General features: G+C 47.2%; 3 protein-coding genes and 1 long non-coding RNA gene across 6 annotated transcripts; 2 read left to right on the forward strand and 2 right to left on the reverse strand.

Annotated features, from left to right (window-relative positions):
* Positions 1-736: 736 nt before the first annotated feature.
* On the reverse strand, positions 737-12532 carry LOC124463740 (centrosomal protein of 95 kDa-like). Of its 2 annotated transcripts, none has more exons than XM_047015525.1 (21): positions 11910-12532; positions 11091-11219; positions 10636-10743; positions 10173-10286; positions 9145-9247; positions 8470-8588; positions 7213-7427; positions 6151-6220; positions 5895-5947; positions 5400-5635; positions 5027-5150; positions 4696-4816; positions 4408-4604; positions 4057-4149; positions 3400-3550; positions 3065-3237; positions 2678-2752; positions 1782-1934; positions 1505-1651; positions 1315-1386; positions 737-991 (listed from the first exon to the last, which is right to left on the reverse strand). In XM_047015525.1, exons 1-21 carry the CDS (start codon positions 11932-11934, stop codon positions 815-817), a joined length of 2655 nt encoding a protein of 884 aa, XP_046871481.1. In that variant the 5' UTR covers positions 11935-12532; the 3' UTR covers positions 737-814. The 2 variants fall into 2 exon arrangements, with proteins under 2 accessions (XP_046871481.1, XP_046871480.1); XM_047015524.1 differs by having other exon boundaries at positions 7213-7430.
* A 6892-nt stretch (positions 12533-19424) lies between these two features.
* Positions 19425-21237, forward strand: LOC124463741. The gene is made up of 3 exons (XM_047015526.1): positions 19425-19608; positions 20194-20480; positions 20729-21237. The coding sequence occupies exons 1-3, from the start codon at positions 19602-19604 to the stop codon at positions 21128-21130; spliced, it is 696 nt and encodes a 231-aa protein (XP_046871482.1). The 5' UTR covers positions 19425-19601; the 3' UTR covers positions 21131-21237.
* A 147-nt stretch (positions 21238-21384) lies between these two features.
* On the reverse strand, positions 21385-24700 carry rnf11a (ring finger protein 11a). Its single transcript, XM_047015527.1, has 3 exons — positions 24231-24700; positions 23733-23902; positions 21385-23474 (listed from the first exon to the last, which is right to left on the reverse strand). The coding sequence occupies exons 1-3, from the start codon at positions 24324-24326 to the stop codon at positions 23303-23305; spliced, it is 438 nt and encodes a 145-aa protein (XP_046871483.1). The 5' UTR covers positions 24327-24700; the 3' UTR covers positions 21385-23302.
* On the forward strand, positions 24364-26211 carry LOC124463744. Of its 2 annotated transcripts, none has more exons than XR_006955631.1 (5): positions 24364-24845; positions 25072-25169; positions 25369-25548; positions 25713-25754; positions 25862-26211. It is a non-coding gene; the product is annotated as an uncharacterized LOC124463744 (long non-coding RNA). The 2 variants fall into 2 exon arrangements; XR_006955632.1 differs by having other exon boundaries at positions 24739-24833.
* The last annotated feature ends 27 nt before the right edge of the window (positions 26212-26238 follow it).

Here is a 26238-nt window from a genome sequence, read left to right on the forward strand (position 1 = left end):
AACTCGCAGCATTATGTTTCATAAAAACATCGGTGTCACCGCGTCTCCTTTGTACCTGCCTCAACACCTGCATATGGTCACTGAGCCACAGCGAGCAATGCTCGCACGCCCACGGAGCGACGCCCGGGCTCGGGTCACTAGTACAACACTGATGGGACATTATCACGGGGGTCACATGACGTCACACCCAAAACACAGGAAAGGCAGAAGGTGCAAATAACATTGTCGCACCTATGTAATCGTGTCGTCATGATGTCGTGTTCCTACATAACCCAGCCCTGTTCTCTAAAGGCCTCTGGCTACAACGCTAATGTGCTCGTTAGTACAATCACCATGGATGTGGGGGGGGAACGGGGACGTGAACTAATCTAATTGGGGTTATCAGAAACAACATCAGGTAATCACAACAGGGTGGGTCAATTACCATAGAAAACGCACAACAATGCAATCAAATAAATAATCCACTGACCTGAAAAAAAGCTACGGAAGACATTCAGCTTTGATTTAAAGGGAAAACGGTGGAATTAATAATCTCGTCCTGGTCTAACATTCAACACAATCATTCTCGCTATTAGTGTTGCATCCCCATTTCAGGATGGTCCCATTTTGGCGAAGGAAGTACCAGATATTTTCTAACTAGTCTTTGCAACAGCACACGAAAAAAACACAGTGAAGAAGTCATTCTTTTTAAAACGTTTAAATAATCAAGTATCTAAAACAATGCAAGAGGACTTGGTCCAAGAGTACTGAGTTTGTTTGTTTTTAGCAGCCAAGTTAAATGGAGTTAGGCGTTATACAGAGTTAACCGCTGAGGTCAGTGTAAACAGCTGGTGTTGTACTGGAAGGATGCCATCTGCACACGACCCCGTAACCTCTTGACCTCCAGGTCGCGGAAGTAGTCCTCGTCATCGTTCTGGATAATGATCTTCTGCAGCTCGCCGATCTCCCGCTCCATCTTGGATCGGAGCTCTCTCTTCATCTTCTGCAGAGCCTGAAGAGGACAGACACACCGTCAGGGGAGTCAGGTGGCTGAGCGGTTAGGGAATCGGGCTAGCAATCTGAATGTTGCTGGTTCGATTCCCCGGCCACGCAAAATGACGCTGTGTCCTTGGGCAAGGCATTTCACCCTACTTACCTCGGGGGAATGTCCCTGTACTTACTGTAAGTCGCTCTGGATAAGAGCGTCTGCTAAATGACTCAACGTAAATGCACACACAGTGAGAACAAATGGATTCTATTGGATCAGAACCATTTCTTTCGAGAGAAATGCTGGGTCATTAGTAACGCCTATCGTTGTCTTCAGGGGATATTTACCTTCTCTTGCGCCTTCTTCCGCACTTGAATCTCCTGCCGTTCTTGGGCGAGAGTCTCCGCCAGCAACGAAAACTGAAACGTAAATGTTCATAAGTCAAGCGGTGCCCTCACCTGCCTGTGTGTGTGTGCATACAGTATGTGTGTGTGTGTGTGTGTGTGCATACAGTATGTGTGTGTGTGTCCATCCTACCTGGTCCTTGTAGTAGTTCTCCATAGACTGGATCTGGTCTCGGTGGCGTCTGTGGTGCTCCTGACGTTGCTCCTTGACGTAGGCCCTCTGCTCCCTGAGGCGAGCCGTTTGCAAGTCCAGCCCCTCCTCAAACACCTGCTGGAACATCTGGACCACGACACAACCACACACCGACCGTCACACCACCTTCACACCACCAGGACCGGCAGAGAACGTCACCTAGACACACCCCCCCCCCCCCCCCCTCAGGACGAGCCAGGCACGGCGGGCGTCTCACCCGCTCCTCCTTGGTGCGTGCCCTCATCATGCGGGCGCGGTGCTGGACGTGGTAGTCGTTGTGGTACTTCTTGGCGCGGGCGATCTGCTGCCTCTGGTCTCTCAGCTGGCTACGGGCCGACTTCTGCTGCTGGATTCGCTCCTTGAAGTCCCTCTGGAGACAGGAGGAACACAGGCTCAGAGGAGGGGATGAGCATGCGTGTGTGTGTGTTTGAGAAGAGGTATCATAGACAGTGAAAGAGGTATCGGGGAATTTGAGTAAGTCGGGTGACTTGGTGTACACCAATAGGGGTGGGGGGGATTGATTCACATATGAATCGCGTTTCAGTCTTCTAGCGATTCACAAATAAATAAAAATTTACGTTCATATATATATATTTTTTTTTTTAATTTTATTTATATGTTTTTTTTTTTTTTTTTTTTTTTTTTTTTTTTTTTATGTAAGCATATATTGAATCGAAATGTCATAAGTGCAATTACAGTGTCTGGTAGAAAGTAACTTTGCAGGAACCCTCTGTGGCTCAAGCATGTGTGCCATCGAGTCTACTGCCAAACACGGTACCTCTGGTTCAAATCTCCCTCAAACCAATTGATAATTAAATTTTACTGATATCAGTTAAGTAATATACATGTTATTTCCAAGTAGATAGAAGGGAGACCCCATGAGACAAGAGCCTAAACCACAATGACCTGGGTTCAAATCCAGCACAGTAGTGCCAAACACATCCGTGGGCTCAGATCCCTGTAGCCTCAGTGCACTGCCCGACTGTCCAGGGACGACAGTTGGGAGAGGAGATCTGGACAGTCGAGGAGAGTGCTGCGGCCACAGGAAAAGCAATGTACCTTTCATCAGTTTTATTTCTAAGTCGAGTTTTATCGATGGAGGGGGGGGCTCACCAGGCGTCGGTTGTGCTCCTGCTCCTTGTGGATGATCTCCACCAGCAGGTCGTGTCTCCTCTGCGCCTCTTCCACCTGGGGGAACCACAGCAGCCCAACACCGTGAGCATGCCTCCTTCACCTCCGCACACACCTAAAAGCCCAGCTGCATCACCTTTTAGCATCTTACCGGAGAACGCAGAGTATGAATGGACCACTCAGAGCGTGTGTGTGTGTCTGATATTCACACACACACACACACAGTAATAAGAAGTCCACAAACTCCGAGTGCTTATATGTCATTCATTAGAAAGCTTCTAAACGACTTCGAGTCGTTCTAAACGACGAGTCTTTTTCTCCTGGGTCGTGTTCCGTTCCGAGTGTGGGTGAGCGAGCGGCGCCCCCTACCTGGCTGGTGAGTTTACTGCGGGGCGCCCTGGGGGCCTCGGCCAGGGAGGAGTGCAGGCGCTCCACCTGGCCCAGCTGCTGCTCCCACATGCGGCCCAGGGCGTGGGGGGAGAGGTGCAGGTGGGGCAGCTCCTCCAGGAGCTGGGGCAGGAGGTCGTTGTCCTTCACCTTCACTGGGCGGCGGAGGAGGGGAGGGGAGAACGAGAGGGTTTAGCTGCTTTCTTGACGTAGCACCGGGTTCAGACGTGGGCTTTGTCCGTTTTCGATATATACGGTCGATTTCTGTGTCCCTCCCGTTTCGGGTGGGGTGAGGTGGGGTGGGGGGGGGCTCTTACTGGGAGCGGCTCTTCTCATGTTCTCCTGACGCCTGCGGCCCAGAGGGAGGCTGGCCCGCGTCCGTGGCGAGCGCTGTTGGGGCGTCGTCAGTCTGGCTGGTTTGGGGGTCCGGGGAACGTCCCTTAGTATGGCCTCCCTGTACTCCCGCTCCTAGACACACACACAGGCACACACACACACACACACACACACAGGCACACACACACAAGTTTAAAGACCAGCTTGGGCATCAGTTTGATGTTTCCATGTTCATCCTAGCTTGACTTGTGTGGGGTCTTAAATGGCCTACTCATTCTACTGGCGCAGAACACCGATTTCGGGTCATTGCAATCCAACGTCAGAGGACTGTGTTTTACTGCTTCCTGTCACATGGTAATGTGTCTTACTGCCTTCTGTCACATGGTAATATATCTTACTGCTTCCTGTCACGTGGTCCAATGTCTTACTGCTTCCTGTCACATGGTAATGTGTCTTACTGCTTCCTGTCACATGGTCCAGTGTCTTACTGTTTCCTGTCACATGGTAATGTGTCTTACTGCTTTCTGTCACATGGTAATATATCTTACTGCTTCCTGTCACATGGTCCAGTGTCTTACTGCTTCCTGTCACATGGCACAGTGTCTTACTGCTTCCTGTCACATGGTACAGTGTCTCACCGCTTCCTGTGCCCTCAGCCTCTCCTTGGTGATGTTGAGGCGTTCCCTCTCCTCATACCGCTTCAGCTCCTCCTTGTACGCCTTCTCCACCAGCTGAGGGGGGGAACAATAACCCACCAGGTATATCGAGATAGACGGAGAGAGAACAGAGAGACACAGAAAGAAAGATAGAGGGAAGAGACAAAGGAAGGCAGAGGAAAAGGGAGAGCGAGAGGGGGGGGGGGGGGGGAAGAGAGCCAGAGAGAGACCATGTCACGAGAGAGCGGGCGTCTCATGCAGAACCACGCAGGTCCTGGAACACACAGGCGGTCCACGTCTCAGCGTGGCTCCAGCGCGGGCTCCGAGGCTCACCTGGGTGTGCGTGTCCTGGCTCCGCCTCTGCCGGAGCTCTCGCCGGCGGGAGCGGGCGGCGGGCGAGCGTCTGCGCGCTCTGGAGCTCTCCGTCTCCCTGGTGACGCCCTGGAGCTGGCCCTGCAGGGAGCGCCGGCACCGAGGAGGGGAGGGGGACAGGGAGCGCGTGCGGGGGGCCGGGGGGGCGCGGCGGGCGCCTGGGAGGGAACGGGTTGGAGGTCGGGGTGAGAACGCTGGCTGTGGTCGTGTGTGAAGATGAGTCTGTGGTCAAGTGGTGTGTGGGTGTACCTTTGGGTCTCTGTGGGTCTCTCCTGCGACACTCCATGACACTGTCGCTGTGATGAGACTCCTTGTCCTCCTCTCTGACCTCACCCGACTCTCCACTCTCACCCAGGGCTCTCTTCAACATCTGGACCCACACACACACACACACACACACACACACACGCGCACACGCGCACGGGAAACAATCCTTCTGTGATTGATCGGAAATGATGAATCTCTCTCTCGCACATGTGCACCTACGACAAACACTCTACAAATGGCTCTCGCCAAAGACGGTCGCCGCGGCGACGGCGAGCAAGCCTCGTGTGCGTGCGCCCGACGCCCCCTCGCGCACCTCGTCCAGCTCCTCCAGCCGCCGGGACAGCTTCTCAGACATGTGGTGCAACTCCTGCTCGGCCTGTCTGTTGTGGTGTGCGCGCCAGGAGCCAGGCTCGACACACGCTGCTAGCCTGCTAGCACTGCACAGGAGAGAGAGAGAGACACAGAGAGAGAGAGAGAGAGAGAGAGACAGAGAGAGAGAGAGAAAAGGGGAGGGAGAGGGGGAAGTAATTAAAGTGAGGTAAAAACAAAACGACAACAGACAGTCCGACTGACACCCCCGAGAGTAAACAATCATCACGGAGGCGGACACTGTAATCAGACGAATCCAGAAACACGCTGGAGGACATAACAGCTCCAAAAGCGCCGACATGTTCGCCCCCTCTCACCCGAGTCCCGTCCTCTCCCTGTCAGAGCGGTCACCCCGCTGCCCGCGCGGCGCCACGCCCCGCTCCTCCTCCTCCAGTTCTCCCTCCTCCCCCTCCTCCTCCTCCATTTCTCCCTCCTCCTCCTCCTCTCCCTCCGTGTCCGGAGGCAGGGAGCCCTCTGTCTCCTCCTGCAGGCTGAGGAAGAGCACGTCTGGCTGGGTGCGGAACAGGACCCTCCGGGGCCCGGGGCCGGTACGCTGGAAGGCAGGAACACAACGTCAGCAAAGGGGGCCCACCCAACACACGAGTGAACACCCGGACATGACAAGAGCTGCACCAGCTGGTTATACACAGAACACGTCGTCGAGACGTGATTACGGAATGTTGACCGGGGAGAATTCTAGTATACGTTTGCTTTATACAATGGCGTTTACAATGATAAGTATGAATTTGTGTATCACATTTATCTAGGATTTATAATGAGGGTAAAGATGCGTGTGGATATTCAGTCCTCACCTCCAGCTGCTCCATGTCGTCCTCTGGTCTCGACGCAGACTTCAAACTCTCCACTGAAGAAGAAGAAAAAACATCACACTTTGAAAAAACGCACGCAATTTCGATATATAAACTTGCCATTGGCTACACGACCAAGTCGTTGGGCTGTGTGTGTATGTGTGTGTGTGTGTGTGGGTGAGTGTGTGTGTGTGTGTGTGTGAGTGAGTGTGTGTGTGTGTGTGTGGGTGAGTGTGTGTGTGAGTGTGTGTGTACTCACCAGGAGAGTGGTTGGAGGCAGGGGACTGTAATCCATTGGTAACAACTGTGTCAGCTACTAGCCTGGGGCACTGGGAGAGAGAGAGAGAGAGACAGAGAGAGAGAGAGAGAGAGAGAGGGAGAGAGAGACAGAGAGAGAGACAGAGAGAGAGACAGAGAGACAGAGAGAGAGACAGAGAGAGAGAGCATTCATTATGTAGAGGGTTGGTTTGGCCCAGACAAAGACCACAGAGACACAGAGAGAGGCCTCCTTGTTTATGAGGCGAGGGGGAGAAAACACTGGAGTACCATCTCATAAAAGAGCAGAGCCTGAAAGAGTTACACTGTGTGTGTGTGTTAGTGTGTCCTGCTTCATCTTGCGCCCGGTTTGTGTCGTTTCGTCCTCCGGTTTGGGGAGGTGTGTTTTCCCACAGAGTAGAACTCTGGCTGGTCCTCTGGGTCACTCTAATGAGGAGGTGGAGGGAGGGAGGGAGGGCTTGGCGTGGTGGTGACGAGGGTGTCCCAGCGTGAACGCCTGGGTCACCGTAACCGAGTGGAGACGTTTGTGATTGGTGAACCCACTGAACTCATCTGGCCAGCCACCCCCTCGAGTGCATGTCATGTTTTACTCATGTCCAGATGAGAGATCGAAACACGTGCGTCGTCGTACGTCGGGGTTACGTCGTTCGACTCTGCGTCAACATCCGTAGGGAGCGGGACTCGGGTCGTTAGAGAATAACAAACAGATGCCGTGTCTCGAAACGTGTCTCGGCTTGCCACTGCATGCCGGCTACCCTGAGTTCAAAAGCTTCACTGGCCAAAAACAGTCGGAGAAATGACGATGTGTTTTTACGAGTCGGCACGTATGCATCCTTCCTGGTGGCGTTATGGTTTCAGAGAAAACAGGAAGGGAAAGCGACTACCCTGAGCGCTCTCTCTGACTCGGGTGTCTCCGACTCTGAGCTTAGCTGCCGTAGAAAAGACGTTGCATCAGCCTTGTGATCGGTCAGACTGTCTGAGTGTTAGCTCGTGTGTATAGCTGTGTATATAATACAGTCTGAAATAGGACACGGTTTGCACATACCTCGGTGGTAACAGGGACTGCATCCTCTTCGGCGTGCCCGTGAGAGAGGCCATTGGCGAGGGGGGACTGGCTAGGCGAGTGGGGGGCTCTCTCGGGCCTGTGGGGGGTAGTCTGGTAGGGGGGCTGGAGGGGGATGGCTGAGCGCAGGGGCTCCCTCAGGAGGGTGGCCTGGGGGTCCGGGGAGCCGGGGGCCGCCGCGGGCTGGGAGGTGGCTTCTGCTGTCGGAGAAGGGGCGTGGAGAGGGAGACACGGGGTTAGATCAGAGCTCTGGAGGCTCGTCAATATCTCAGGAGGATATAAACACGCCACCGACAAGGCCAAAGGAAATTGTTCAGGCATTCAAATCCTTTCCTTTTCTAGTCTAAGCTTAGTTGAGCATTGCGATCCTCCTCATTAGCTTAGTCTGGTCTCGGAGTGGCAGACTATTATTGTGTTGACCACGCAAACAAGGGCCTTTCAATGAGGCGGAGTACACAGCCTATTGTTGAAGACGGTCATTAACATGTCATGTGGCATGTGAGAGAGAGAGTAAGAGCGAGAGAGAGAGTAAGAGTGAGAGAGAGAGTAAGAGGAGAGAGAGAGAGTAAGAGGAGAGGAGAGAGAGAGAGTAAGAGGAGAGGAGAGAGTAAGAGGAAAGAGAGAGAGTAAGAGTGAGAGAGAGAGTAAGAGTGAGAGAGTGAGAGTAAGAGGAGAGAGAGAGTAAGAGGAGAGAGAGTAAGAGTGAGAGAGTGAGAGTAAGAGGAGAGAGAGTAAGAGTGAGAGAGAGAGTAAGAGTGAGAGAGAGAGTAAGAGTGAGAGAGAGAGTAAGGGTGAGAGAGAGTAAGAGTGAGAGAGAGTAAGGGTGAGAGAGAGTAAGGGTGAGAGAGAGAGTAAGGGTGAGAGAGAGTAAGAGAGAGAGTAAGAGGAGAGAGAGTGAGAGGAGAGACGGAAAGAGAACGGAAAGTGATGAGGACTAAAGGGTTAGAAAAACTGGGGGGGGAAAAGGTGACATAATCCCGATTCTTTTTTTCCTTTTTTTCTTTACAAAGCTTCCACAAGAGGAACACTAACCGCATCATAAAAGGAGCCCGACATTCCGCAGAGCGAGAGAAAGAAAGATCGAAGAGCGCGAGACTGGAAAAACGAGAAAAGCTGCATTTCCCATCAAGGACCCATCTGATTAGCCCGACGGTGGGGGGGGGGGGGGGGGGGGCGGTTTTGCCATTTTGCGGTCAGTGTCATCAGCTGACAGGATGAGAGGGGGGGGGAAGGGCTCACCTTCTTGTTTGGCCGTGAACGTGCGGGCGGAGTCTCCCAGCTGAATGAGCTCATTGGTCGAGCCGATCTCCTCGGCGTTCCAGGAGTGGAGGGAATGTTTGCTCGACTGGACGGCAGACCTGCGAGACAGGAAGAGACCCCCGGGTTAGATACGCACCGTCAACACGGGACGGAGAGGCGCTGTGATACCAAGTTAGCATTCCTGAAGCATTCCCTCTTCAAAACTGGCCAGTGGAAATGGGCCTGGTGAGGCAGCCATTTGCATACCTGTTACCTGTGAGTCATTCACTCTGTGTTTACTTTGAGCAAAGCACGGGCTTGGGGCCAGGCCAGCCTGTGCATGAGGTCATGCGATAAGACGCTTGCGTCAGGAAATGCTTAGCACCTCCCTTGTTAAGACTGTCCTGTAAACAACACTGAGCAACCGGGTCTGTCAATAGGATGTACAGAACGCTCAGTCACGGGACAGCTCAGTGTTGAGTGACTATACTAGTGTGCCAATACTTTACCAAGGAGTATCCTGATTGTTCAGTAACCAAAAACACAGGCTAAAAAAAAACAAAAAAAACATGCTACTCGTCCACGAATGAACTGTTGGACCGACTGTATCTGTGTGGGGGAGTGTTGTCCAGCGTACAGAGCAGGTCCCTGGGCAAGGGGAGGGGAGACACTCACTGTATACTGGAAGACTGGGACACTCTCTCCAACATGGCCTCGTTCTCCTGGTTCTCGGCCCGGGGCGCATGGGGGAGTTCCTCCACGGGAGCACCGTTGGGTTCTGCGAAGGGGGGAGAAGGGGGGGGGGGGGTTAAGGGGTCGGTTAGGAGTCAAAATGACGTGGAGGGGAAGATGTTGACAGGACGTCAAAATGAATAAACGGAGATGACCTTCAGCCTGCCTTTAATCAGTACGTGTGAGTTTCCCCAAAGGTCAAAAGGCTGTCTCTCACACACTAACACTCTCCCTAACCAAATCACTGAGCAGAACAGGCAACAACGGCCATTGTTATAAACGAGGGCACACACACACTCAGGCAACTTGGCGTGCAAAAAGCAGAAGTGACTGACCTTTTACAAAAGTGAAAATGATGCTAAACCATGAACTGGAAGGGGGTTTTCCAACAAGCACATATCCTGGCAACCCCAAACCTTTCAAAACAACTTTATAGTTAAAACCTAAATCACAAACACTTAACATTACTAGTAATTCTTTTCAGATGTAATTGCAACTCCTAGACCTAAACTAAGTGTTTTTCCTCCAGCCCGTTTCAGTTTGCACCGTTTGAAGGGACTGGCAGTTACTCGATCCAGTCTAATTGGCGTTTGGCAATGGGCAGTGCGGCACCACAGACACCCAGAGCTGGGCCAGATGAATGGGGCCCAGAGCCCCCAGTGATCCCACAGCCAAACTGGGTTTAAGGGTCTATTATGTCCACTCGATGTGTGCGGATGACCTCACCTAAACACGGTCTCGGTTGGAGAGAAGGGGAGAAACCGCTACTGTTCAACATGGGAGACTGGGTAGAGAGTTCGAGAACGCCAGTCGGCGATATGGTGAAAGTGTCTCTCGATTGGGTGGATGGAAACGTGTCCTTTTGTTTCACTCTGATGAAATAACCCCTCTTCTACAGACGGGTTTGTACTCTTCTTAGTTGGACTAAAATAGCTTGGATGGTTGCAAATGTGTTGGGAAAAGATGTCTACCTCCATTTTGTGACTCCTCCTCGCTTATCTGCTCTGTGAGGTACTCCAACAGACCATCAAAGATCTCCAGAAGGTTCTTGACTGATTCTTTGTCCCCTCTGACGATGTTTTCACCTGGAGAGACGACAACCAAATCTTATCGGGGGGACAGGCCATGCAGTACATTTGTAATATCAGAAAACCACCAGAAATGTACTTTTACAGAAGGAGCGCTTCTTCCTTTGTATTTGAAGAAAAAAAGAAGTCTGTATGTTTGGAATAAGTCAGTTTCTTTGTAAACACAACTCCTGAGCTTATCATTAAAACCCATTTAGCTTCAGTTCCTCAGGGTATAACTGAATGGAGTCACTTGACTTGCTTTCATCTTCACAATGATTAATGGCTGAGATGTCAGCAAACAAAGCAGTAGTTAGGTGTCCATCCCCAGTAAAGGGTGAGGGGCTGTAGTCAGGAAGCTGCCTACCTGTGATGTGGGAAAGACTGATTTGAAGATAGTCCAGGGCCAGGGAGTCGATTACTGACTGGATATTGTGGATGTCATCCTCCTGACTCCCAGGGGCAGCGATGTAATCTATCCACACGTACACACACACACACACACACACAGTTACAAAAGACATCCCTGTGCACTTTAGCCACACTTTCACACAAGCTCTCATTGACCAGAGCAGTCCTGTGCTGGCATGTTTGATGACCCTAAAGTAGAAGACTGCTGGGGCATTCTTGACGTTCTGAGCATATTCATGGAAATGTTTTTCATACTAAAGCAAAACACATAGTTCTTGTTGCCAACAAAATTGTTTTGTTGTTATACAAGAGGCGTTTGAGGCCCCAACAATACTCGAGATCAATGCTTTAAAATGCTAAACATAAACTGTAGGGGACAATGGAAACTTTCGTCAGTATTTAAAAACTTACCCGGGACGTTCTCCCCCAAGATGGCTTCATACAACGCTACAAAAACACTGGCATCACAATCAGTCACCTTCCTCAGCCTTAAGTTTAACTGACACTTGCTGAGGAGATCATTTGCCACGTCCACCCAATCTATGGAAGATAAATGATACATGATATGATTACAATGTATGCTATTCTTGTGTGGTTCCTACCTGTACTTGTGTGTATCAAAATGCATCTCTTTCAAGTCAACAACCATGGAATTGCAATGTTTTCGTGTCTTCTGTTAGGAAGACGTAACCTCCACAATGGCATAACGCTGAACACTAAGTACCTAACAACCATCACCGATTGTTTGTTTACATCATGCTCAAGCAGTAGCGGTGAGGCTGAGGGAGTGTGCGCGGGGATTGATAGCGGGAGCAATGAGCGTATTGTGCTCACTACTGGCAACAGCACAGTTGGCAAACTAAATTGACGTTGGTTGGCAGTACTGTTTGTTAGCTTTCCACATGTTTTCACAACTTACAAAACGTGATAATTCGCAAAGTCACTTAAGAACATTGACGTTCTACATGAAGACAGCAAGCACTTGCTCTAGTACTACTAGTTGTACAGTCAGGCTAGCTACCTGATGCATACAGTAATGTTGCCGTGGCTAATGGTGAACTTGCCAGCCCGTCTACTATAAAACTTAGCTAGTTTGAATTATTGCAACTAAGCTATTGAAGCAAGCCTAATCTAAACTAGCTAAACGATGTCAAAACGGGCCCATCAAAGACAGGAAAGGCGATTTCACTGGCTAGCTTTCTGGCTTGGCTAACGTTGGCTGTTGCTTACCTCTGTCTTCTTCTTGGGTGCCCATGAAACAGCTGTCGACAAGAACAAGCTGAAAAAACGTATCCGATGTAATTGCTGAACAACTTCGGTTGCTTCAAGATTTCACTGACTATTGCTAGCAACTGTAACTAGACACAATGGCTAGCTAGTTTTGGTAGTTCTCAAATAAAATGGCTAGTCACAGTTGACTGCTCATCAGAGGAACTACTACTGGAGCTTACCTAGCCAGAGATTATTCGAATGCAACAGCTTTTTGATTGGATGAAAACCGACTCTTTGTTTCCGGAAGCACCATTTGACGACCAGTCGTGAAAAAGTGGTGATTTTCAACTTGATATCTGCGTTTCCCGATAACTATGGATCGTAGCAACGATCGAGCAAAAAACAAACCCATTGATATTTCTTACGTGCTTTTCCCAAACATGCTCGTAAGGAGAAGGCTAATCTACGCACTTTCAAGAGCTACGAATTTTCAAAAGACACTTTATCTACGGTGTCTTTGGGAACGGCCCGTAAAACTAAGATTCGTTGTCCGATCGATTTAGGCTTAATACGACGCTTTCGGGAAACGCAGCCCCTGTTTGTTATATCAAACCGTGACCTTCAATTAGATTACTGACACTGAAATCATCAACTATTTTCTGGGGGAAGTTGCTTGAGGCAGGTCGATTTGTTTCTAAATGACGTTGTGATTACATCGTACATTTGATTGATCTTTGTCGACGATGAGGTGCATTTTTCTGTATCGCTTTGAAACAGTTCAACACAATTGTTGGCATTTCCATTTATTGCACATTTAGTTTCTCTTTATCGACACAGGCACATTTGCAGTAACACCATAAGTCTGCATCCATTCAGAGATCATATACATCGTTATAAAATCAACCCAGGCGGGTCACGTAGGAAGTAAACATTTGGTAAGCCGGATATCATTCAAGTTTTAAGAACCATATAAAAAATCCCCATTACTCCCAAAGCTAGAAAAATCCATGAATGATAACTCCATCATTCTTAATGGAGTATATCCATCCAGTAGATTTGTACGACTTTTGTACAAAATTTGGTATTGATAAATATGCATATGCCAGCAAAATTGTTATTTTTACATTTGTGATAAATTAATGCTCAGTGGATTCAGTATTTTGTGCTGTGAATATGCAGATTCTTTATGATTTATATTCTTGATGACTGTCTTTTTCCAAAGGTTCCGCACCTCAAATCTTTTTCAAAAAAGGACATTGTTTACGGTCTTGTCATGAATATGTTCTGGTTAATTACATCCTTATTCTGGGAAAAATGTATGTACACAAATCAAAGTGCATGAAAGTGAAACTTACATTCTGTGCATTTCATAACAAATTCCTGTCTTAAGATGCATTGTTGTTCCCATAGTGTTTGACAGACATTTGGAAAGCCGGTAAGAGGGTGACAGGGATTCGAGTGCCTGGAAAAAAAAAGTTCAACAAATTGGTGCATCAGGTATTCATTAAAGAAATATTGCTACTTTCCACTTGAACGTTAATATGGGGGTAATCGCATCAGACGGCCAACCAGCGGTGCATGCAGAGTTGTATTGCTCGCAGTGAATTCAAGGCCACATGTGGATGTAATTATGGAATGCTGTATTGATGTAAATAGCAAATCTAATTATATAGGTCTTGCCGTTACATTTCTTCATTTACCAGACGCTTTTATCCAAAGCGAATTACAAGAATTCATTTACTGAAGCTAGTTGGTCAAAGTGTGTACAAGGTGCTCTGCAATGGCTACATCTTGACAGCCAGGAGAGCTGTGAAAAGATTCATTACATTTAGCTCCTCAGAACCACGTGACAGTAGGATTTCACAGAGGCAGCTACAGTAACTTTATCAACATAACAAATACAGCTAGAGCACAAGAGAGGATAGAAAAGGCAGCTTGGGGGAAGGTTTTCCAAACAGAAGATGTGAATGACATTCTGTAATCCTTCTGGCAAGCTGTACCGTAGGGGCAGTGAATATAAATAACTTACTATGGTATCAGCTTTGTAGTTACAATCCATGTGCATCATACCATATGACCATGAGATGACATGCACAGCGTGCTTTTGAAGGGCACACAGGAGGGGAAGGGCACAGGAGAAGACAAACATGGCAAAGCAGACCTGCAGCAGGACAGAAAGTAGGATATTGATCCAAAATCACATATTGACATGTGGCTGATTCAGCCATGACATATTTAACACAACTAGATGTGGAATACCCTAACCCTGCCCCCTAGTCAATCACACTTCCAACTAAACACGTTCTCCTCTCTGGCAGTGCATATGATGTAAAGATTATGATTCATTCATTAACGGTTAAAGACACAATCTCTAGGAAGGCCTTGTTTCCTTGTCTTCTGATACATAAGAGGTGCAGGCCCTAACAGAATCTGTACGTGAAGAATCAGCACCTACACTTTGCCAAAGTCAATTCCTTGTTTGTGCAAACATTCATGGCGAATAAAATCCTTCTGATTCTGAACCCTTCCTGGGTGGGTGTATCAAAAGGGGGCAACCCATCTGCAACCACTTATGTGCATAATATGCAAAAGGGAAAGGTACATTAACCCAAAAGCGTGTAAGCTGTTTAGCGGGTAAAACTCAGGTAAATCTAAAGACGCCAAAATCAACCTAGAAGGTAAATCCAGAACATTCCAATAATAGGTCAAACTAAAGGGAATGTCAACAGTTCCCAAAAGTACCTCCCAACCGTCCAGGTCCTAAGTCAATACAGAAAACCCCAACACAAGGTCTCAAGACAGACTTCCTAATTGGCTCTGAAAGAACAACCCACCAAGGCTGGTCCTGGCACTTGAAACACTAAAGCAGAGAACTGAAGAACATGGTGACTGAAGTACACAGGCAGGGAGCAGGAAACAAGGCAGTGCTGAAAACAACATGACATAACAGATGAAGAAACTAACAATCAGGGACCTCTAGTGGCCAAACAAGTCCATGTCCCTGACAATTAAGGCTGTCCAAGATACATGTATTTTATGCTTGGAGCTTCTTACGAATTATTTTAATTGAATGTCCGACTTCAGAAATCCTACCAATTTCTGCAATTTCAAAAGATCTTTGAAAAAAACATAAATTTGTTTGTGTGGAGGATCTGACTGCAGCAGAAGTTGCACATGATGCATCTGCGACTGAGGGTTCGGTAGATGTCTCTGGTGTATTGTGTTACACCTCAAACCCTGAGTCAGATGTAACACACACAGGAGACGACGCTGAGAACTATTTAATCAGAAATGAACTGTGCTACGAAAGGAGAGAGGGAGTTGGGGTGAGGTCTGGGGGAGAGGGTTCAGAGGGGGCGAGGTCTGGGGGAGAGGGTTCAGAGGGGGCGAGGTCTGGGGGAGAGGGTTCAGAGGGGGCAAGGTCTGGGGGAGAGGGTTCAGAGGGGGCGAGGTCTGGGGGAGGGGGTTCAGAGGGGGTGAGGTCTGGGGTCATCCAGGAGCTCCATTGTAAAATACGGAGTACCACAGGGTTCAGTTTTAGGCCCTCTGTTATTTTCACTCTATATGTTGCTTTTAGGAAACATAATTAGAAGTTTTGGGGTAGATTTTCACTGCTATGCAGATGATACTCAGCTATACATGTCTATAAAGCCGGGAGAATTTCCACATGCTATGGAAACCTGTGTTTCCGGGTTGAAAACTTGGATGACTGCAAATTTCCTTCTTCTCAATTCGGATAAAACCGAGGTTCAAATTTTTGGTCCGAAAAAACACTGAAATAATTTATCCCATCTAACCTTAAGACTTAAACGGCGTCAAAGTATCTCAAAGCCAGCTGGTAAAAAATCTGGGAGTCACAATGGACCCAGACCTTTCGTTTGAGTACCATATTAAGCAAATCACCAGAACAGCATTTTTCCATCTACGTAATATTGCCAAAATACGAAAATTCCTCTCAAAGGATGATGCTGAAAAACTAATACATGCTTTTGTTACGTCCCGATTGGACTACTGCAATGTGTTGTTCTCTGGCCTCCCAATTACCTACCTAAAAAACTTACAGCGGGTGCAAAATGCTGCTGCTAGACTATTGACTAAAACTAGAAAGTTTGATCATATAACATCGACTCTTATCTCTTTACACTGGCTCCCTATCCAAGCCAGAGCTGATTTCAAAGTTCTACTACTAACTTACAAATCTCTGCATGGATTGGCACCACTGTACCTCTCCGGTCTCCTTGCACCCTATTGCCCCGCAAGGACTCTAAGATCTCAAAATGCCGGCTATCTGGTAATACCCAAAGTTAAGAAAAAAACTGCTGGAGGTAGGGCGTTCTCATATAGAGCACCTCTTCTTTGGAACAAATTACCCATCTCAATTAAGGAAGCTGATACTGTCTCGACATTTAAAACTAGATTAAAAACGTTCTTGTTTAGTCAATTCTATGATTGTTAAAGGGAAGTATGTGTGTACTTTCTATGTAAACCTGGGGTGTGTGCTTGCCTATGTGTGTATCACATGTAACTTTTAAATTTTAATTATAGCTTATGTTCACATTGCCCAGCTAGATGTTACAAATAAAGTGAACCTGTTACTGTATATTGTAAGTATTATTATTATAGTTCCGTTGCTGTATATTGTTACTGTTATAGTTTTTATTACTAGTTGGAGACAACGGGGGACTGGTTGTTTTCATCCTTATTCGTATAAGTATAACCTACTTTAGAGTTCTTTCCCCTGGAACAGATTTCATGTTCCAACTGAGGGGGGCTGTCGTTGTTTTGGTGTGTGGGGCTGCATCAAATACCCTTTTTGCTCTGTTAAATTGCTGCACTAGTCCACACTTGACCGGTGGGGATCTCATTCTATTATGACTGTAACTGTTAGCTGCTCCTGGCATTCTCTAATCCCTGCTCTCCTCTCTGTCCCCCCCCCACACATTCCCTGTGGTGTGGGGGGTTTGAGCTGTCAGGACCTGCTTGGTCGTCGGTCTGCCTACGCTGAACCAGGTCGTCACCCGGAATCCAGTCTCCATGACGGCCAACAGCGAGTTTCCCGGTCCCATCCAACGTCTATAAAGCCGAACAATGGATTTTGGCGTTTCAAAACCCATTGACACTGTATGACTATGTTTAGCTTGTGTTCTGCTCCTCTCTCTTACCAACCGTCTCTGGAGGAGGGGATCCCTCTCTGAATTGCTCCTCCCAAGGTTTCTTCCATTTTTTCTCCCGGTGGGAGTTTTTCTGGGAGTTTTTCCTTGTCTTCCTTGAGGGTTTAGGTTGGTTGAGGGGCAGTTCTATGGGCGCATGTGAAGCCCTCTGTGACATGCTTGCGTGTAAAAAGGGCTATACAAATAAATTTGATTTGATTTGATTTGATTTGGGGGAGGGGGTTTCAGAGGGGGTGAGGTCTGGGGGAGAGGGTTCAGAGGGGGCAAGGTCTGGGGGAGAGGGTTCAGAGGGGGTGAGGTCTGGGGGAGAGGGTTCAGAGGGGGCAAGGTCTGGGGGAGAGGGTTCAGAGGGGGCGAGGTCTGGGGGAGGGGGTTCAGAGGGGGCGAGGTCTGGGGGAGGGGGTTCAGAGGGGGTGTCTGTGCTGGCATGGCTGGAGGAGCAGGTGGCTTTGGGGGAAGGGAACGGAGCAGCACAACACCTGGTCTGAGACCAGCAGAGGGAGCAGAACACCTGGTCTGAGACCAGCAGAGGGAGCAGAACACCTGATCTGAGACCAGAAGAGGGACCAGAACACCTGGTCTGAGACCAGCAGAGGGAGCAGAACACCTGGTCTGAGACCAGCAGAGGGACCTCAATACCTGGTCTGAGACCAGCAGAGGGAACAGAACACCTGGTCTGAGACCAGAAGAGGCACCAGACAATCAGCTTTGGTAACACAATGACGACATGGTTCCTGGCAAGTCTTGTGAGAGGTGCAGTACCAAGATCCACCAGCTGGGGAGGTGGTTTGTCCGGTCACCTGACCAGGGCCTGTGTAGTGGTTATGCATTTATTTATTTATGGTTCAATTGTGGCATTTCAAGAATCCAGATCCGACTGGCCGCTCCTCCCAACCACCCACTCCAGGTTTCTGTCATTGCCCACGTTGTGTATTTGTACTTATTGTACATCATTTAGGTTAACATTGGTTGCTTTGAAATGTGGCCAATAAATAACAGTGACTGATGTGCTTTGCCTCTGACCTTCCTTCTACCAGATATCCATGGTAACCATGTCTTTATGAGTTGATCGGTAGAAATGAAAATGTCAACTGTCACGCCACACCTCACCTACAAAAACCTATGATACACACTCAAACATACAACTGATTCCTAACAGAGACACACCTGACAAAGCACTTTTTAATACACAACCATGACTGGGGATGTGGTAGCACAGGCTTTGGTCAAAATATCTGCAATCAAGTGCTTCCCATCAATAAGCCTCCTGCACTGGTCTCCTGTACTACCCTGTTTTATTGAGTTGGCGACGGATGGTGTGAGTTGAAACTGTCGTACCTTATGGAGGTCACAAGGAGATGTGTGGAAACCAAAACACGTTTTACTTTCAACAGTTTTCTAGAAAAAATAGCATTTTTTTTTTTTTAAAGCCAATATTTTAACTGCAACTGTTACTCTGTTTCTAAGAAGAAGACGGTTAGTTCAGGGAATCCTCTTTCAGAAGAGTAATGAAGAAATAAAATACTGTAAGTGTCTCATCATTTCCAGTAAAAGGGAAGTGTTAGAAGTGGGTCGCACTACTGTACAGATCCTGTTTCCAGACAAAGTAAACAGGGGATAGGACCAGGGCCATGTACAGTTGTGGTGAAATCATGCGTTTAGGTTGCTACACAATCTGGACTACAGACATTACTGAGCAGTCACACTTGTTTTTCAGTCTTACCACATCTGAGAATGTTTTTTGTGGCTGTGACTGTTTGGTCATTTAAAATAAAAGCTCCTCAGTGCATCAGACAGCATAACTGTCCATAGGTCAGGGTCCTGGTACTGAAGGGTCAAACTCCACATAAAGAATGAACATAACTCATTCTGTCTGACTGCATGATTCTGAGGGTTGTTGGTGTGTAAATACTCAATCATGTGAATAAGGGAAATATGTACATTAATATGCTTTGCTGTATTGAATTGTATTTTAGAAAACATACATTTTTTAATCTTTAGCTTAACATATTGCAGAGTTTGAATTAAAACACAGCAAAGAACATGTCAAAAATGCATAACCCCCCCCCCCCCCCCCCCCCCCCCCCCCCAAAAAAAAACTTGGATGTGTGAACAGTAGAGCAGAGATTAAAGGAGCTGAATGTAGTTGATGAGTCAAAGAAAGTGTACTCACTTTTCCAAAGAAGTGTCAAAGTTGAGGGTCAAGTGTGTGTGTCGCGTAGACTCCAGCCTTACTTCAGGGGCCTGGGTTTGAATCAGGCCCACGCCATTTCCTGCATATCCTATTCCCCTCTCCTCCTCGTTTCCTGTCACTCTTCACTGTCTATCCCAATAAAGCAAATCCCCTAAAAATACATATAAAAAATCTTTTTAATAGAGAAGTGTCAAAGTTTTATCCGGGTTCAAACAGGTCGGGAGTTTTTGATGACGGCTAGTAATATCCTGTGTCATTTCCTCATATTTGGTGGGTGAGTGGTATATAAAAGGGTTGAACTCACAGCCTTAAGAAACAACATAAGCTCGAGAACTCTGAACAGCAATGGCTGGTGAGTAATTTACTCAACATTTCGTAAATGTCATTTATTATTAATATTATTTCATAATAATATCCATTTGTGAGAGAGAATTCCCAATATCATAGCTGATGTCATTGTCCAGACCACTCAAACCAGTTCCGATTAATGCATAGTTTATATCTATTAGGACTGTACTCCAGTCCTTAATACTGTGTTTCAAGGGTACAAGACACTGTACAAGAGATGTTATCAAACAAATCAGTGTTTAACTATATAAAAAAATACATAGGCATATGTAGAAAAGTTCTGGTTAGCTACATTAAGGATGCAAATACTTTAACCCAGATGGCTGAGCGGTGAGGGAGTCAGGCTAGTAATCAGAAGGTTGCCGGATTGATTCCCCGCCATGTCAAATGACGTTGTGTCCTTGGGCAAGGCACTTCACCCTACTTGCCTCGGGGGGAATGTCCCTGTACTTACTGTATGTCGCTCTGGATAAGAGCGTCTGCTAAATGACTAAATGTAATGTAAATGTAACCCACTAAACTGAGGTTGGTGTCTTCACAGAGAACCTCTTTTGACCTCTTGTCAATGATCTACTTCTCTCCCTCACAGACATCGAGAAACATATTTACGATGATCTCTGGAACAGCAGCTTTGACATTGTGCGGCAGATTCTGAAAGCGGACTTCCTGCAGGGCATGGCGAGCGTCAGGCTCTCAGCCGAGCGCTTCATGACCTTCAACCTGCAGGATATCTACTATTTAGTGAAGGTGACCGAGATGCTGGCAGAGATGAAGGGCAAACCTCAGACACCACCTGACCTCAAGACATTCTTTGAGAACAAATATAACAGTTACCAGAGATTTGCTGCTTCTGTTCTGAAGAAGTATTGCCTCAAGGTAAGCCTATCGGGTTTAGGAGACTGCCTGAAGCTGGAAACATCCAAGCCTGTGGTTTCGTATTTCCTTTGATAACAAAAGAAAGAGCTGTCATAATGCAGACAGGCACAGATTTGGTCCTGTACAAGTTCTTCACAGGCGTTACGTTGTACAGTTCATATTCATAGCTGTAGAATTCCTGTGTAAAAAAGGAACCCGACAAGAATTGTATCATTATTTACCCATTACTTTCACCCTTACCTCTGCAGGACGCATCCAGCATCATTCCTGGCCCAGCAATCTCCAGCTACTTGCAAACCTACAGGGAGGCAATGAAGTCGGACCCCATCTACTTTGTTGTGGCCATGCTGCCTTGTGTGAGTCTGTGGCCATACCTGGCTCAACACCTGGACATTAAGAAGAACACGGCTTACTATGAATGGAAAGACGAAAACATGCACGGCGACCCAAGAACGGCGTACCAACCCCTGCTGGACAAGTACGCCTGCAGCATCAACCGGGAAACAGCCAAGACTCTCTTCAGAAAGCAAATGAGCCATGAGCAGTCGTTCTTTATGGCATCCATCACAGCTAGACCTGCCGACGCGTTACTCGGTGTGTGTCGGTCCACTGTGGATCATAGACACATTTTCATGCCATTCTCTTACTAATAACTTTGATGTGATCCTGTAAGGGTTGGAAGTGCATGACACTCCATGGATACAGTGATGTACAAGAGTTGTAATTTGATCTGAAAATAAAAAGCTTATGACTATGACTGAGTTTATTTGAAGAATTAATGTATCATAGGTTAGTTTGGCTCTTGGTAACTAATGTAGACTTAAGAACAAAAATGGTCAAATGTCACAGTCTCTATACTGTAAATGTCAGAAGAATCCCAAAACATTGTAGTACATGACATCTGTAAAATTTGGCATCCACTTTTATTTTGATTGGCAGTGTTATCCTAAAAGCAGGGCCCTCATTGCACACACATAAAAAGACGAGCAAGAAACAAGTTGGAAATCGTGTGACTGTAAAAAAGCAGCCAAAAGGTCTAGATTTCCCAACAGCCTAGAACAACACCACATGACTGTGTAACACTTTCAATCACAATCTCAAGAACTAAGACGGCAATCACACAAGAAATGATTGTACTTCACAGCGGCCATATTTGTTTTTGATTCACGTTTTCTGGTGGTGACTGTCCACTGTACATGTTGACCAAACCGATCCTTTTACAAGTTAACCAAACCTATTCCTTCACCCTACTAGGCACCTGCCCTCCCACTCACTCTGTTATAATCTCTCATTTATTCATGCGGCACCAAAATTGCCCTCCGTGGACAATAAAGATTTAATGATTTGAACGTTAGTAGCTTATGTTTACCACAAAGAAAATCATACTTGGTTATTTGTTTCTGTAAATGTCTCAAAATTCTGGGGCACTGTTTCCCATGTCACACAAAAACACAACAACTATTCACATATTTTCTGTCAACACGTGGGGAAGGAGAACACGACTGCTTTTGGTTTTGTCCGTCGTATTACAACTGACCTCGATAACATGACAAAACGAGTTCTCTGTTTTTCTTCTCTCCAACACGTGTCAGACATCCAGGACGCAGGGAGCAAAGGAGCTGCAGGCCAGGGGATACTTCAGGCTTTATGAATCAATGAACGAACGATATGAATCAATGAATTAACAATATGAATCAGAAACTGGCAGAGGGTCAAGTCACGCCGAGTAGCTATTTTTGTCTGGAGGTTTACCGCTTAGTGTTACTCTACATTGTGCAATCCAGCAAGTGACTTATGCAGCAGGACATGTCCCCAGTCTCTGCTCAGATGGGGATGAGTGGGGTAAAGATTGCCCAAGGATATCCCAGAAAGCCTTGTGGGAGAACTGCCAGGGATCGAAGGTCACTGACAGTAAACAGGAGAAAACACAACAATAACCCCAAAGAACATCTCGACAAGTCCAAAACACAGACGTCAAGGCAAAGCTTGTTAAGGAGAAGGCCAAAGGCTAAACAACTGAACCAAAGTTAAAGAGGCAGCTTAGGTACGACAGGCTACACACCCCATGCAATAGTAAACCCACTTACAAAGGTCAAAGGTCAAAATAAAGCTATTAAAGATGCCGACAGGGAAGGCATGGAGTTACGACGGCATTGGAACATATCATCACTTTGTAAGCTTGTTTTCTTCTCTTGTTTTTGAGTCGACCCTGTGATTCGAAAAATTGCATTCTAGTAAAGAGCCCTGTGCTTTTAAAGAGACATTCGAGGCCATATGTGTGCCGAGGCCAATCACCGACCCAGGTAGCAAATGTCTCCACAACTATTGGCTGTGGCAGCAGTGCTTGGGTTGAGGCTGGGAGGCGGGGCCACCATTTACCCTATCAGAGTCCTCCTTGCACTTTCTCAATCAACATAATATTGCACATATGGTCTGGAAGAAGGGGACAGCAGGAGAATTCAAACGGAAATCAACCCCAAAAACTAAACTACACGAGCAAAACCGTAGCTAACGCCCGTCGCCTCAAAGTGAATGCAGTGTTATTCGTTCATCTCAGTATTTCTATATCCTTCACTATTTTCACAAGTTTGGCCAGGTCTTCTAACCTGCAAGGCAGACAGACTTACTTTCTGCGTTAAGCTCAAATACGCCGTGCATCAACTCCAGATGCTCTGCTTTACATTCCCCTCACACGCCCTACTGGCATCTGCCTAACCTGGCTGGTCGGTTAGTCGGGAAGCCGCTAGGTCAAAGTGAGATGGTGAGGTGCACTTGATTCGCTCCTCTGTGCAGCAGCGCGGGGGATCCGACGGGGGTCGGCCTCAGTTGGTTTCGTATGTGGACAGCAGGGCGGCGTCCACGGGCTCCATGCAGGAGGGACAGGTGAAGGAGCGCATCAGCCAGGCGTCGATGCAGTCCACGTGGTAGATGTGCAGGCAGGGCAGGAACCTGATGGGGTCGCCGTACTCAAAGTCCATCATGCAGATCACACACCTGCGGGGAGATCGGAGGGATGGGACGCTGGTGAATATCAGGCCTTGAGCTGACAACTGCCCACACAGAAAGAGACACAAATAACCCCCAACACACACACACACACCCATCTGTGTCCAGTCAAAATGGATCCATTGGACCGCAGCCAATCAAAACTTGGAAGACGCCTCTCGACTGGATCCGGTGTCGACACAACTCTCACTCGACTCTGCGCGCACAATCAGATGAGCGCACCGCTCGCTCCCCCTCCAGACTCACTCTTTGACTTTCTTGTCCGAGGGTTCCGATCCGGGATCAAACATGCCCCTGGGGAGGTGCTGGATGAGGCCGATGCGCTGGGCGATGCGGACCTGCTCCTCCTCAGTCAGCTGGGTGGCCAGGCGGGTCTGACTGGGGGTTGGGTGGTACACCGGCACCTGGGCACGCTCCTGTGGGTGCAGAGGGCCACAAGGCGACAAGCACGTTCAACCAGAGCTGCATGGGGGCGTCTCAAATGGAATTTGTGAATTGTGACATTAAGTACAATACAGAATTTGTCTTGAATTGAATCATGTTATGAACATCCCAGCTGGTTAGATACTATTATAAACAATTACAGGAATCACCATCGGAATTAAATACATAACATACAGCGAATGAACGTGATGTTCACTTCATATGTCGTCGGCATTTTTGTTAAGCATGACAATTTTCATAATTATAAGGAATATGAATCCTCAAGGTTTATTTAACTCATGTCCGCCGCTTACATATCACCTGGTAAGGCGGCGGAGGCTCTCCTGGTAAACTGGCCTCCGATTCGTTCAAAAGAGACAGGTCATCGGCCCCTTGCGAAGACAGACAGTTCCCCATTGAAGTGGACCGCGCACAAACCCCACTTCGACCAGACAGGATAGGATTATCCCACTTCGTTTAAAAATGACTTCCTAGTTTGCTGTCATCGAACTAGCTCTAACTTTCTACCAAAGCTCTTTTCCTAGCTAGGCTAGCACGCTGCTAGCTCAGTAGCTTGTTGGCTATGTTGCAAGGAATGCACAGAAGAGTCGAAACAAAAAACGATATTTTGTGCAACTTAGTTATATATATAGCTCTATATAATTTATACACCTAATTCGACTACTTCTAAGAACACTGTGAAGGACACTGGTATTTGGTCATTTGTATTCGACTACGTTTTAGTGAAAACCCCTTAGCAACTCCTTTCTCTGACTTGTATTGTAAACAAGACCCTGGCTGCAGCAGGATGTTACGCTTTTTAACAATTTCCGCTTTTTTTTGTGCCACAACCAGAGAATAGCTAACGGTGCCTAGCTGTTCTTGATAACGTCGCATATCCCTGGTTCATCATCTCATCGTCAGGTTGGCCAAAAAGTATAAATACAAACATACATGTATATAACTTTGTGTGTGATCAATATTGTGTGCGATTTGGATTACATTGGACATTGGTAGCTGGGAAGTTCTGCGTGGGGCGTCTAGTGGCCGTGCCTCTTGGGCAGATTTCTATGACTCTGCTCTAGGGGTTTTAACTCTATATATGATCCCTTAACTTTTAAGACATGTTTTTTTATTAACCCGTGTCTAATCCTGTCTACAGGGTAGGAAGGTACGTTGATGGTGTGCAGTAGTCGTAGCCTTGACGGACAAAACTGAGTTAACAAGGAGTCGAAATCTGTGACTATGGATGACGTAAAGGTAAATTTTTTGGATTAATTTTTATTATGGTATAACAAATGTGCCAAATGACGTTGTGTTCTTGGGCATGGCACTTCACCCTCCTTGCCTCAGGGAATGTCCCTGTACTTTAAGTAGCTCTGGATAAGAGCGTCTGCTAAATGACTAAATGGAATTATTAATCAAAGTGACACGCTTTGGTCTCTTCCAACTTTTACAGAATGCACCTCCTCCTCCACCACTTCCACCCCCCCAACGGTCACTCAACCATCACTCCAATACTTCCACCCCACCATGCCCAGGCCAGGCCGTTGAGGCAGCCATCCCATTTGCTCCACATGAGAGTGAATACCCAGTCCAGGAAACCAACCCTACACCAGGGGCACTTCCTGGCACACAGGTACACATAGCCTCTCTTTTTCCACAAAAGACCACTTCACTAATGAAATAACTTTAACTTTTATCACCAGTAAATTACGTTAATACAGTAATGGCGACGTGTGCACAAGTGTATGTCTGCTGTGTGCAGCTTTTTACTTTTTTTTCACCTTCTGTTTTTATTAGACTGCCCAGCTCACTCAAGAGGACGAGCAAGCCATTGGCAACGTAAGAGGACGGCGTCATGCTTGCTGCTATCTAGAACTTTTGTTGGTGAAGACGCAGAAAAATGGTGCATTTAGTGCCTGTGAATTAAACTTTTTTTCTTCTTTCAGTTAATGGATTTGGGACTGAATATGTCTTGGGACGAGGTACGTCAAGTATACATGGCCTGCAACAAAAACGCAGAAGTTGCAGCTGACATTCTGATTCCCTGATTCCTCCAGCCCTTTAACCACTACACTACACCCCTCAGCTAAGCCCCCTAGCCTGCCTCAGTAAAAAAGAATTCACATTTGCACTTAAAGAAAATGTTGTTTAGATCAATGGTCATGTGATGAATAGCCCCGCACTGCATGAATGTAGAATAATTTGTAATTGGTCAGATAGGGCCGTAGGTGTTAAAGTACCAAAGCGCCTCTTTCATGTTATCCATTTTCAATAAACCTGGCAGTTTGAAACACTGGTTCACGACAAGTTATTTTGTGAAGGT

The sequence above is a fragment of the Hypomesus transpacificus genome, unplaced genomic scaffold (genome assembly GCF_021917145.1).
Source record: "Hypomesus transpacificus isolate Combined female unplaced genomic scaffold, fHypTra1 scaffold_300, whole genome shotgun sequence".
In the NCBI taxonomy this organism is placed as follows: Eukaryota; Metazoa; Chordata; class Actinopteri; order Osmeriformes; family Osmeridae; genus Hypomesus; species Hypomesus transpacificus.